Genomic DNA, 12396 nt, shown 5'->3' with positions numbered 1-12396 from the left:
TATAAATACGTTTACTAAACATGTAAGGATGTCTCTGCTGTTGGTACCAAGGGGACTCCTCAATTGATATTTCGCCTTAAGCCAACCCACTGAACCCCTTGTTACATACTTTAATAAAAACTCCAGGAGACAGAGATGGGGTAAAATGGCCACAGCATTTATTCACATTTTATCAAATAAATAGGACCTTGCCAGCCTCATCCCAAGGCAACATTCAAATCCAGAATTCCATAAGAGATCGCTACTATGCCATTTCTTGTTGAAGACTTGAATTTTACTTACATATTTGACATTTGAGATCAGCACTATGTCATTATATCTGCCACAGAGTATTAGGCTGCCTCTACTTACAGAAAGGATGTCCCAAACTCTACTACCAGCAAGAACATGCATCACCAACCATGAGAGAAGTTCAGCAGCCCTTTTGCCGGTCCTGGATCTGCAGTGTCTCGATGATAGGAAATCCAAGCAGGCTGTCACCTAGCACAAGCAGTAGTAGCATCTGTATCTATCAACCCACCGTGCAGTCACAGGAGAGAAGCTCCTTTCTCCCTCTGCTAAGATTTCCTGTACAGTACTCTGGCAAGGTCCTACTGCTGCTGTGACAAATAAAACTTAAAGAACATTATCATATATCCACTGTTTAAATCCAAAGAAAGGCAAAAAACCCAGCCTGAAACATGTGCCAATTATGCCTCAAGAGGAAAAAAATTCCATCCTGACCCCCATGGCGATAGGAAATATTGCAGTTAACATGCATAAATAAAATGCTGACTCTCAAGTTTATACTGTAAAAAGATACAGAAACCACAATATAACAGTGCACGAAAACATCCACATTATTTGTATAAGGTTGACTCCGCTCCACTAGCTGAAGGCTCATGGCGGTGCACCTGGTCCTCCTAGTGACCTTTGTTGAGTGTGGTGTGGACATGAAATAGGTTAATTACGCAGGGTCTTGGAAGTTTGGCACTACCTTAAACCTGGGGGCCAAAAACACCCAGTATCCTTATTTCCTAAAGGGAATATATTTTCCTTCTCTTTTTGCATGAGCTTATTAAGCTAGGCTTATGTTTATTAATCACACCAGCTAACGTCTAAACTGCCAAAACAAACATAATTCTTTTGTTTATCTTACATAGACCCCCCCCACCACCACCATATGTAACTATTCTAAAGATTTAAAGGAATATATGATATAGATCAGTTCCCCACTCTCCTTTGGCTCACAGTGTAATGTAACACTTCCCTCAATTTGTTCTGTTTCTTTGTGAAGTCCCTCGGCTTTTCAGAGAATCTGTGCTCCACCTACCATATAAAACAGAGGGAATGAACTGATGTTAAAATGATTGGTATATTTTCCCTTTAAAGTGCTTTATTCCGTATATTTCAGCTAGAACCAAATTATTTGTGAAATTCATCAAAGCAACTTAAGAAACATACATATTAAAGTGGGGGCAATGTTTATTTGTGTGTGTATATATATATATATATTCAAATTTATATTGTAACATTTTATATTGTAGCTTTTTGGAAAATAGTTTCCTCATCACCTTTTACTCTACTACTTTACTTACTTTTTACTTTTTAATGCAAAAACTTGCAAGCTGTGTAGAAAGACTGCATTTTGATGAAAGAAACACATAAATTACATGGGAGATTTTTGTTAATACTAAGGGGCCCATTTACTTACTCACGAACGGGCCGAATGCGTCCGATTGCGTTTTTTTCGTAATGATCGGTATTTTGCGATTTTTTCGGAAAATTATCGCGACTTTTTCGTTACCAATACGATTTTTGCGGAAAAACGCGAGTTTTTCGTAGCCATTCCGAAAGTTGCGATTTTTTCGTAGCGTTAAAACTTGCGCAAAAAGTTGCGATTTTTTCGTAGTGTTAAAACTTGTGCAAAACATCGGGCTTTTTAAGTTTTAACGCTACGAAAAAAGCGCAACTTTTCGCGCAAGTTTTAACGCTACGAAAAAATCGCAACTTTCGGAATGGCTACGAAAAACTCGTGTTTTTTTGCGCAAATCGTATTGGTAACGAAAAAGTCGCGATAATTTCCGAAAAGTCGTAAAGGCGCCGAAAAAAATCGCAAAAAATACGAAAAAGTCGCAAAATGTTCGTTTTCCAATCGGAATTTTTCCAATTCGGATTCGAATTCGTGGGTTAGTAAATCAGCCCCTAAGCCTTTCATTGTCAGTACAGTCATGTTCTGTATTTTTTTAATTGTATTAGTTCTTTCTGTCTCTTAGGGCCAGATTTATTAAAATGTGAGTTTAGAGCTCAATACATAAAAACTCGCCCATGTTCTATTAATTCCTATGGCATTTTAAGTTTATTTTAAGTGAGTTCTAACTTTCACCCACTGATAAATATGCTTCTAAAAATCCCCTTGAAATGAATAATGCTTTGGTGAGATTTTAAGGTATTAAGTAGTGATGAGTGAATCGGTCCTGTTTCACTTCAGCGAAAAATTTGCAAAACTACAGAAAAATTTGCAAAACACGGTTATTTTTTGGACGTGTGTGACTTTTTTTAAGTGACCGTTACAATGCCATGCCTGGCGAAAAATTTTGCTTATCACTCATTGATAAATTTTTCTGTGGTGAGCTCCAATCTCTTATTTTGATAAACCTAACCCTTATTTGCTGTTCTAGATATTTTTAACACAATGGCTAATCAAAATTATCCTAGACCTGTAATCTTATGAGTAAATGCCTCACCAAAGGGGGCTTGAAGTGAAAAAAGCACAGCCTTAAAGAGCTGTGTTCCAAATTATAAAAAGACCCCATTATTTGACTATCTCCCAGATAATCACTAAATGACAACCAATCTTGATCCCTATTCCTAACCCTATTTCTAACCCTATTGTGGCCTGTCATTCCTAGTCCCTAGCTCATTCTACATGGATAGTCTTTACAAAGAGGTAATCATAGGGGCCCATTTACTAACCATTTTTTGAACTCAAATTGAATTTTTAGTGCAAAAAGTTGCAGAAAGAAAACGCTGCAAATTTTCCAACTTTTTACGATGCGTCTAAACAGCTAAATATCCAAATTCAACAATTCGCCAGGTTAAACTTGCCAAGTTCATGTAGAAGTCAATGGAAAAGGTCCCTTCCCTTTCCTTGAAGTTCTTTCTTTTGCCTCAAAACTTTAGAGATTTCGCTTGGTTTTGTCCGAAAACTTACATTTTTCGAATTGTCACAGCAACCATTTAGGATTTTCGCAGAGACAATTCAAAAGTATTTTACAACTTTTCTAGCAGCGACTTTTCCTTGCAACTTTTTTTAGTAAATAAAAAACAGGTTTAGTTGAATTTGGAAATAAATCTGCCCATAGTATTGGTAAATGTGTATAATTATGCCAGGCTAAGGCTGTAATTTACTCCGTTATTTTACATTACCTTAGACCTTGTGTAATCCATTCAAGTAAAGGGTGCAAATTTGGGCAGTAATCAATTTTTTATTTTGTTAACACAGCCTAATTTGGCAAGATCAGGAAAATAATTGTCAAATGAGACCAAAGGGGAAGTAATACAAATAATATATATAGGAAAAATATTTGCAATGAGAACAATTTTAATTTTTGTGAAAGCAAAAATGTTTTTTACATCTCCTCAACTGTAAAGGTTATTTTAAGAATTGCATCTGCAGAATATGGTTTGTATGTAATAAAACATATTTCTGAAAAAGCAGACATAAAAAAACTGCAATTAATAATGAACTGAATTAGGTATATGTGATTTCACCATAATCTTACTAAATTGCAACACAATCATAGTCTGTTCAGAAAGCAATGCTTTAATTCCAAGCACTATATGCCAGATCTAAGGAAACTTTTTTTTTGCAAATTCAGTCAGTACAGGCTAGCATCCAGCTAAGCAAGTCATAAAAAATGCAAATGTATGAAAAAGTATTGAAATAATGGAAACGTATGCAAATAAATACAAATGCCATTGAGTTCTCCATGTTTAAATGTATTGACCTTATATTTTTAGCTCTAGTTTGCATTTTTTTCAGGCATGAAAAGCTTTATCTGCAATAGTAATATTTTTACGTTCATCATTCAAACACTGCAATGTCACTGGAGGGCTTTAGGAAAACCTATGGAGCATAACAATTAGAGACAGTGGCTGATTAAGGAGAGTTGAGACTAAAAACTGAAAGGGATTTTCCAAATCAGGTAAGGAAGCCAAATAAAATAGTTCCACACTGAACTGGTTCTGTGCATGCCTTCCCTTTCCTGCTTTATTTGCATATGTTTGATACCATTGACTGACAAGATTAAGCCAATCGGATCATTGAAATGCAAGTGAAGCAGTAGAGGGATGGCATTCACTGCAACTAATTCAGTTTTCCTGTTTGGGCAATCCCTTCCAAAGGCAGAGGAGAGAGCAGAAGAGAGAGAGTTTTAGAAGCGCTGATCCTGGTTCAAAACAATTTGAAGTAATAAAGATTTTTGTCTGAGGTGAACACTAGTGATGAGCGAATCTGTCCCGTTTTGCTTCGCCATAAAATTTGAGAAACACATTTGTTGCACGTTTTTTTTGTTGCCCACATCTTTCTTTGTTATTGGCCGTGCTTTTTGACGCGACTGCACCCAATTTGTCGTGACCACGCTCAATTTTGACGTGCCCATGCCCAATTTTGACGCGACCGTGCCCAATTTGATGTGTGACAAAAAATTTTTACACACGCCAAATTTTTCCGTCGTGAATTTTCACAGAAGTTTCGCAAAACACTTCGCCAATGCCGAAATGCGGAAATTCGCTGCAAATCCATGCCTGGTAAAAAAATACGCTCATCACTAGTGAACACCCCATTTAAATGGTTTCATGTTTATGTAGCCCAGAAAGGCTGACACTTTTGCCAGGACTTGGCAGTTGCCTACATGTTATCACTCTTAGCTGTAGTAGAACAGAAACGGAAAAATACTAATACAGGTACAGTACATTTCTACTACAGAGATGAAAGGAGGTTTATACTATATTTTTGTTTTTATCTACTCCATTTCTAAGATACACCATATTCTTAGTAGAGAACATAAGATAATACAATATTTAGATGTATTGTAGAATATTTACTTGAATAATACATGAAAGCTATTACAGCTATTGGCCATTTGTTGCACTGTGCACTTAGAAATTGCTGCAGGCCTCTGCACTCTGCTTCCCCCATGAAAACTACACTGCTTTCAGATGCCCAAGTGAAGGAGCAGCATAGGGCACAGGCCACAACAGGGTTGGTCTTTGTCCAAGAGTTGGATATTTAATCTGGCACTTGTTGCAGTGGGTAGCACTCCCCAGGACACAAGTGCTTCTTATGAGTGCACTGAGGGGGCCCTTTAGTGCTATATCACTTGTGCCCTAGGGATCAGTAAATGCCCCTTATATATTGTAGGTATACAGTTACTGGAGATTAGGAGTTTGCACATCCCTGTTCTGCAATCCCAACAATTGTCCACTTTTTACAGTTTAACATTTCTGAAGTAAAACAACAGATTGGTAGATAATGGATGTCTCATTCTTTAATGTGTTTTGATCATATATTTTTTTTCTTCATGCAGCTTGACATGGCATTTTGTTTCAGCTGATGCAATTTTTTTCTCAAATATTTAACAAAACAAAATAAGAAAAGCAAACAAAACCCCCCAAAATTGCTACTAATATAATGAATTAAAGATTGGATTATTGATTACAGGATATTTGATTTGATGTCTATAATATGGATTAAGTGCTCTGAGAGACTTAAATATGCTATAAATTGTGTCAGCTTTTCATTATCTGCAGCAAAGGACTTTTTGATCAAATCACAATTGATTGCATTTCATCTTACTGTTTGTCTTTGTCTTTTTCTGGCTGAATTCCACCGATGTCTGTGCAATGTTTCTTAAAAGGATATGAGAAATCCAGAAGTTTAAACAACATAGCTGGCCTGGCAGGCAATGCTCTAAGACTGTCTCCAGTAACATCACCGTACAGCTCACCTTGTCCTCTAAGACGCTCTCGATCTCCCATCCCATCTATATTATAGTGGATATTACATCAGTCAACTAAATAGAATTCTCTCAAGCACTCTTTACCTCATGATGGAAAAAAGAGATCTCATAACAACTGGAGCCTTTGTCATGAACAGAAATGTCCAGCTTAAGGCTCTTATCCCATGCTGAAACTTGTAAATCAACATCTGCTGGTGTCTCAGGTTGAACATCCTCCATCTAGACAATTTTATTACTGTGTTATTTTAAATGTAAATGCTAAGAAACACATTTTTGTGAGCTGGAGATTTCCTCATCCCAGTTTTTAAAATGTATCTTAAGGTGTTTCTACATTTCTACCGACTTATCATTTCCCCCTGGCAATAAAAAAAAGAATCAAAAGTTGATCTGCTGGCCTGTAATCTCAATAAATACATGTATTTTCAGGGAAATACAGCAATATCAATGTGCTTCCAAATGATAATAAACACACCAATGAAAGGTTCATTTCTTGTGAGCTTCTAATCCATTCTGAAGACCACTGGAATCCTGTCTTTATCACTTGCAGTGTAACCAATCAGACCATTTGCATGGGCCATTCCGTCTACACATCATATCAACGCAATGTTGCAAAATTGTGGGGCTGTTAAACAGCTCTGAACATACGCTTGGCATCCCACCATTTGCTAACCAGTTGTCCTGCCAGTAGTTTGCTTTTTTATTCTTTCTCTACATGATCACAGTTTGAATTTTAGATGAACTGATTATTTTACAATGTGCTAAAAAAATCTTGTAATAGAGTTGCGAATATCTTTGGTTGTTTGCACACAGATAACTGCAAAGAGGTTGTCATTACTGGTTACACGCAAGCAGAGGCCAGATCTCTTTCATAATGGCTTGGGAAGGCACAATACATGTGAAAAAGGTAAATGCCATCCAGGCTTGAATTTCTAAGATAGCGGGTCTTTTTCGTACACCAGGGTTCTTCAACATTTTCACAGGCCTAATTATAAGATTTAGAAACATTACTGCATTTTTAATCAAATTGAGAGGGCAAAAGTACCTTTTGACCAGCCTTAAACATCTAGCAATTTTTGCATATATATATATCTTAAATCAGCATTTGTTGGTTATCTTTTCTTTTTTAGTTAATGATGTTTGTCTTTTGTGTTCATGTTGGTTTGTGTAACCAGTTGTTAAAATGTTTCATCCACTTCTTCCTAAACACTGTGCCCGTGCAAAGAAACTTTGGCTGCATTATTTTATTTCAGTTTTTTGCTGTCTTTAATGTGCTTTGAGTCTGATTGATGGTGTACTGGACTGAATTATAAGGTACATATTTCTTTATTATTATCTAGTGCAAACTGCAGAAGCAGTTTTCCCCATGGCTATCAGCACTTCCATGTAAAGAATCTCACTGTATACAGTGTAAAAGCAGATAGGATGTTTTAGGCTGGTAATGAATAAAATGGGCTCATAAAAATGAATAAAAAAAAAATACCCTTGAGATTGTTGAATAATCCCGGATAATTATTCCTCTCTTAACAGTTTAGCGAAAAATGTATGTTTTTCATTCTTTAATGTAACTGTATTAAAGTATCTTAAAGGCAAAAGCATGAGGTGCATGATAGATTCAATATATTTAGATATGTAGAAATACATATTAATATATTATAAATGCAAATAATCAGGACAACAAAATTAGCAAGGAATTAACGTAATATTTGGTGCTGCTGTTATTAAATGCAGTGTTATGCGGAATTTATCATGGATTTGTGACTGCTGACAAAGGGGCAATCGAAATTAGCCATAACAAGGACTATACTGGAAAGAGGCTACTACTGGTGAATGAATCCTGAGCCTCTACTACTTCATGGCAGTGAGATCTGAAGTCCGGCTAAATCAACAGAGACAGACAAACTGATATGCGTTGGAGCTTCTAGATGATGACTTAAAATGTTTTTTGCTGGTAAATTAGTTGTGAATAAATGTAAGCATGGAGTATCATCAGTTTCAATTATATGGGGACATATTTGATTGTATGGGTTTATCATTGTGTGTAAAGAATCTACATATTTGGGGTTAACTCATAGTCCCTGCAGTACTCCAAATTGTGCTGTAGATTGTATAAAAATGGACATCCAAGGTGTATGTTATTCTAACCTGATCTGTTAGCACAAATGTATTATTATTGTTGCAGTGGATTTCTATGAGTAGCAAGCTCCTATATACTAATTGGTACTCACCTATTAGATACCTAAGATAACATAAAGGTATGAGATCTTTGTCCCATTGAGGAGCTATGACATCCTATGTATTCAGTAAATCATTAATTAAAATGTATACGTTATCTAAGGATGCGATCATTACATGTTTTTCCTCCATTTAATATGTCCACAGAAACCAGATAGAGAATATATACGTTTGAAAGAGAAAAAAACATTAGAAATCGCTCATGCTCTTATTTGCTCTGCATTTGCTTAGCTTTCTAATTGTGCACCACTCTTTTTAATTCAGTTATTGTCACTTCAGAATGATGTTTTTAAATAGAGGATCTGCAACTGTCCTGTGATTTGTGCTGTGTTTTTATTATCCTTCATTCACCATGAAGCACTACAGCACTATTGTAATTAAAATTTAAATATATATATATATATATATATATATATATATATATATATATATATATATACATACAATCTACAAAATACAGAGGAAGCCAGTACTCACGTGTAGTCCAAATTACAAAGCCTGGGTGCAGTCCCGAAGAAATAGTTGTATACAAAATCTTGGAGAGAGGTACCGCTCACGCAGGACTGAGGGTTCCATTTCAAATGTTTTATTTAAACAAACACAACAACAAAATTTTATATTTATATATACATCTAAATTATATATACAATCTAAATATAATAGATTGATTCCGCAGCACTGTTCTATTTTACTCAAGAATACAAATTACTTTCAGACAACAGAAAATGTATTTTGATGGTAGGATGCCATTCTGTTAGCAAATGCGCTGTAGCTCATTGCCATTATGTTTTCTACTGGTGGCAATATCCCAACAGTAGTAACACAGTTAATAGAGGGTAGGTCCCAAAATCTAAACTATATTCATATTTGGAAGCTGTACTGTGTCATTTTAAGATGTTTCCTGTCAACATATCTGATTTTTCTATTTTTTAGATAAATGATCTAACAAGAATTGTTTTCTGACAATCATTCTTATATTTCTCATTCATTCTGTAAAAAATCTAACTATTACTATGATCATTGAAACGGTGGCAAGAATAGATTGTTCGCTTTAATTTATTTGCATTGCTTTGTCAGCACATCTTAACATATCAAAAATATGTTGTATAAGAATACTATTTTATTTTTGCCAAGGAGAGAGACCATTTGATTTATATTGTGCTATAAAATGTGAAATGTTACTTGTATCTGTCTATGATAATGTACATTTCAGTTCTTGAAATAAAATATTATTTTGTTTTACTTAATAAATACGTTACAAAATCTGATTTTAAATAAATAATATATATATATATATATATATATATATATATATATAATATATTAATAATAAAAATAATATCATATATATATATATATATATATATATACACACACACATATATATGCTGAAGAATGACACTCAGGATTTGCTTATTAATATATTAATAATAAAAATAATATCATATATATATATATATATATATACACACACACACATATATATGCTGAAGAATGACACTCAGGATTTGCTTTTGAATCCTGACAAAGAAAGTGGTCTTTCATGGGCTTATTTATCAGTTTTCAGTTTGTGAATTCAAGAGTGTTTTTCTAATTCGAATAAACTCACATTTCAAATGCTTGCTTATTAATTAATCAGAAAAACTCAAAACAAAAATCTCAAACTGAAAATATGGCTTGACTTTGCCTAGGACAGCTCCCATTGACCTCTACATAAACTTGCAAGCTTTTAGATGGCGAACACTTTACAGTTTTTTTTCCTTAATAAATATCAGACATTTGAGTTTTAGCTCTAAAAAACTCAAATTGTGAAAAAAAATCAAACTCAAATGTCGATAAATAACTTTGGTGTGTTCCCTCTGTCTTAGTATATACAGTGGTGCTTGAAAGTTTTTGAACCCTTTAAAATGTTCTATATTTTTATATGAATGTGACCTAAAAGTCATCTGATTTTCAAACAAGTCCTAAAAGTAGTTAAAGAAAACCTAGTTAAACAAAAAATATTATATTTGGTCATGTATTTATTGAACAAAAAATTATCCAAAAACATATTTGTGTGTGGCAAAAGTAAGTGAATTGAGCTCTCAGTATTTGGTGTGACCCTCTTGTGCAGCAATAACTGCTAAACTGTTGATCAGTCATACATACTGACTTACTGATACATACATACTGAGGAGTTTTAGCCCTTTCCTTCATAAAGAACAGCTTCAGCTCTTAAATGTTGGTGGATTTCCTCACATGAACCGCATGCTTTAGGTTTTTCCACAACATTTTAATTGGATTAATGTGAGGACTTTGACTTGGCCATTCCAGAACATTCACTTTATTTTTCTTTAACCATTATTTGGATGTGTGTTTAGGATTGTTGTCTTGCTGTATGACCCACTGTCAGACAGACGTCTTGACATTTTCCTTTAGAATTCATTGTTCCATTAATGATGGCAAGCCATCCAGGCTCAGATGCAGCAAAACAGACCCAAACCAGAACACTTCCACCACTAGCTAGTATAAGGTTCTTATGGTAGCATGAAGTGTTTTTCTTTCTCCAAATGTAACTCTCTTCATTTCAGCCCAAAGTTCTATTTTGGCTTCATCCGTCTAAAAAACTTTCTTCCAGTATCCTTCTGGTTTGTCCACATGATCTTATTAGATGCTTTGCAGTTGGAGTTATATTTGATGGTTGATCACTACCTACCATTCCCCATAGGTTTATATATTCCCAGTGGAGCCAAAGCTCCTAGTGATTACCTAGTAAACAAGTTATATAAATAAGCTCAGACAGTTACGTATTGGTGTCTATAGGTGTCAATATACACACAAAAAGGTCAACATGGTTACAGTTTGAAAAACTGATTGAAGATGGGGACTGCTCCAGGATCTATGGGGGGCCCCCACTCACTTACCAAGCTCTAACTGCAGCAGAGGAAAAATGATCAGGCAGCAAAGTTTAAACTGTAGGGAAAGGGGAACTCACATAAAGAAGATCTCACAGTCCCCTGTTCCCTGGGCCCCCCAGGGATTGTGGGATCATGAAAAGCAGAGTAACAAAACAGAAAAGAGAGAACTAGCACAATTTAATCAAAGAATATAGTAAAATATGCATAACTCTTCTGATGCATAAACATAATCAAAGAACATGCTGTGGCACTTCCATTTGTAAAAATTAAGAAGAGTTGCGAGAGTTGTATAGAGAAATTATGGATAAGCATAAAACATTCCCATCCAGAATTATTTTCCATGTATCTAACTGGTCGCATTCCTATAAAATGTATCTCTAAACTAGAACAGAGGCCCTTTTTAAGGGAAACTATACCCCCAAACAATATAGGTCTCTATAAAAATATATTGCATAAACAAGCTCATATGTAAAACCCTGCTTCATCTAAATAAACCATTTTCATAAAAATATACTTTTTTAGTAGTATGTGCTATTGGGTACTCCTAAATAGACAATTGCCATTTTAAGAATTAAGGGCCGCCCCCTGGGATCATAGGATTCACAGTGCACACAAACAAGCCAAGGCACACATTCATGTTAGGCCCCATCAGCCAATTAATGGACAGAGTTTTGCTTTTGGCTCCCACACTACTTCCTGTTACAGTTAGAGCTGCATTATTTCTGGTCATGTGATCTATGAGGGGCACACAGCCCATAACAAAATGGTGGATGAAGGGAAAGGATGTAAAAGGGCAATATTTAATGATATCTCTATTCCAGTTTGGCAAGATTTTTTAAAGGGGCACTTATCATAATATAAACAATCTGTTAGTTAAGTATTCGTTCTGGGGGTATAGTTTTCCTTTAAATACTTTTTACACAGAAATTCACGGCACTGAACAGCTTGATGGGAATCAGGGGGGATAAAGGGTAAATTTAAAATAAACAGCCACACTCTGAGTGTGTTCCAGTGAATGTGTAAGATATTATGGGCCCTTGCTGTAGTATTGGAAGAATGGATTTCCAAGGTGTAATTCTTGCACCAGTGGTTCATAAAAAAAGTTACTTACTACTAAACTTATTTTTCAGAAAAGCACTTATCTTGCATCTTGCTTTTTTTAGTGTAGTTTTTTAATACTTTATGACACTTTACATTTAATACTATATTACAGTGTACATTGCAAATAATTCTACAACTTCAAATTTAATTCTTTAACCAATAAA

General features: G+C 35.0%; 1 protein-coding gene across 4 annotated transcripts in view; it reads left to right on the top strand.

Moving 5' to 3' along the window:
• kcnc2 (potassium channel, voltage gated Shaw related subfamily C, member 2) overlaps nt 1-8629 on the top strand; it is a 136767-nt gene extending 128138 nt beyond the window's left edge. For 2 of the 4 annotated variants that reach the window (XM_002939945.5, XM_031898927.1), the window contains one exon: nt 5901-6803. In XM_002939945.5, coding sequence (XP_002939991.2) covers nt 5901-6037 — 137 coding nt within the window. In that variant the 3' untranslated portion in view covers nt 6038-6803. The other 2 variants (XM_018092254.2, XM_031898928.1) reach the window with 2 other exon arrangements.
• Nucleotides 8630-12396: the final 3767 nt, after the last annotated feature.

Source organism: Xenopus tropicalis, chromosome 3, assembly GCF_000004195.4.
Source record: "Xenopus tropicalis strain Nigerian chromosome 3, UCB_Xtro_10.0, whole genome shotgun sequence".
NCBI lineage: Eukaryota > Metazoa > Chordata > Amphibia > Anura > Pipidae > Xenopus > Xenopus tropicalis.
The sequence above is the reverse complement of the archived record's forward strand: the minus strand, read 5'-3'. Positions and strand labels throughout refer to the sequence as shown.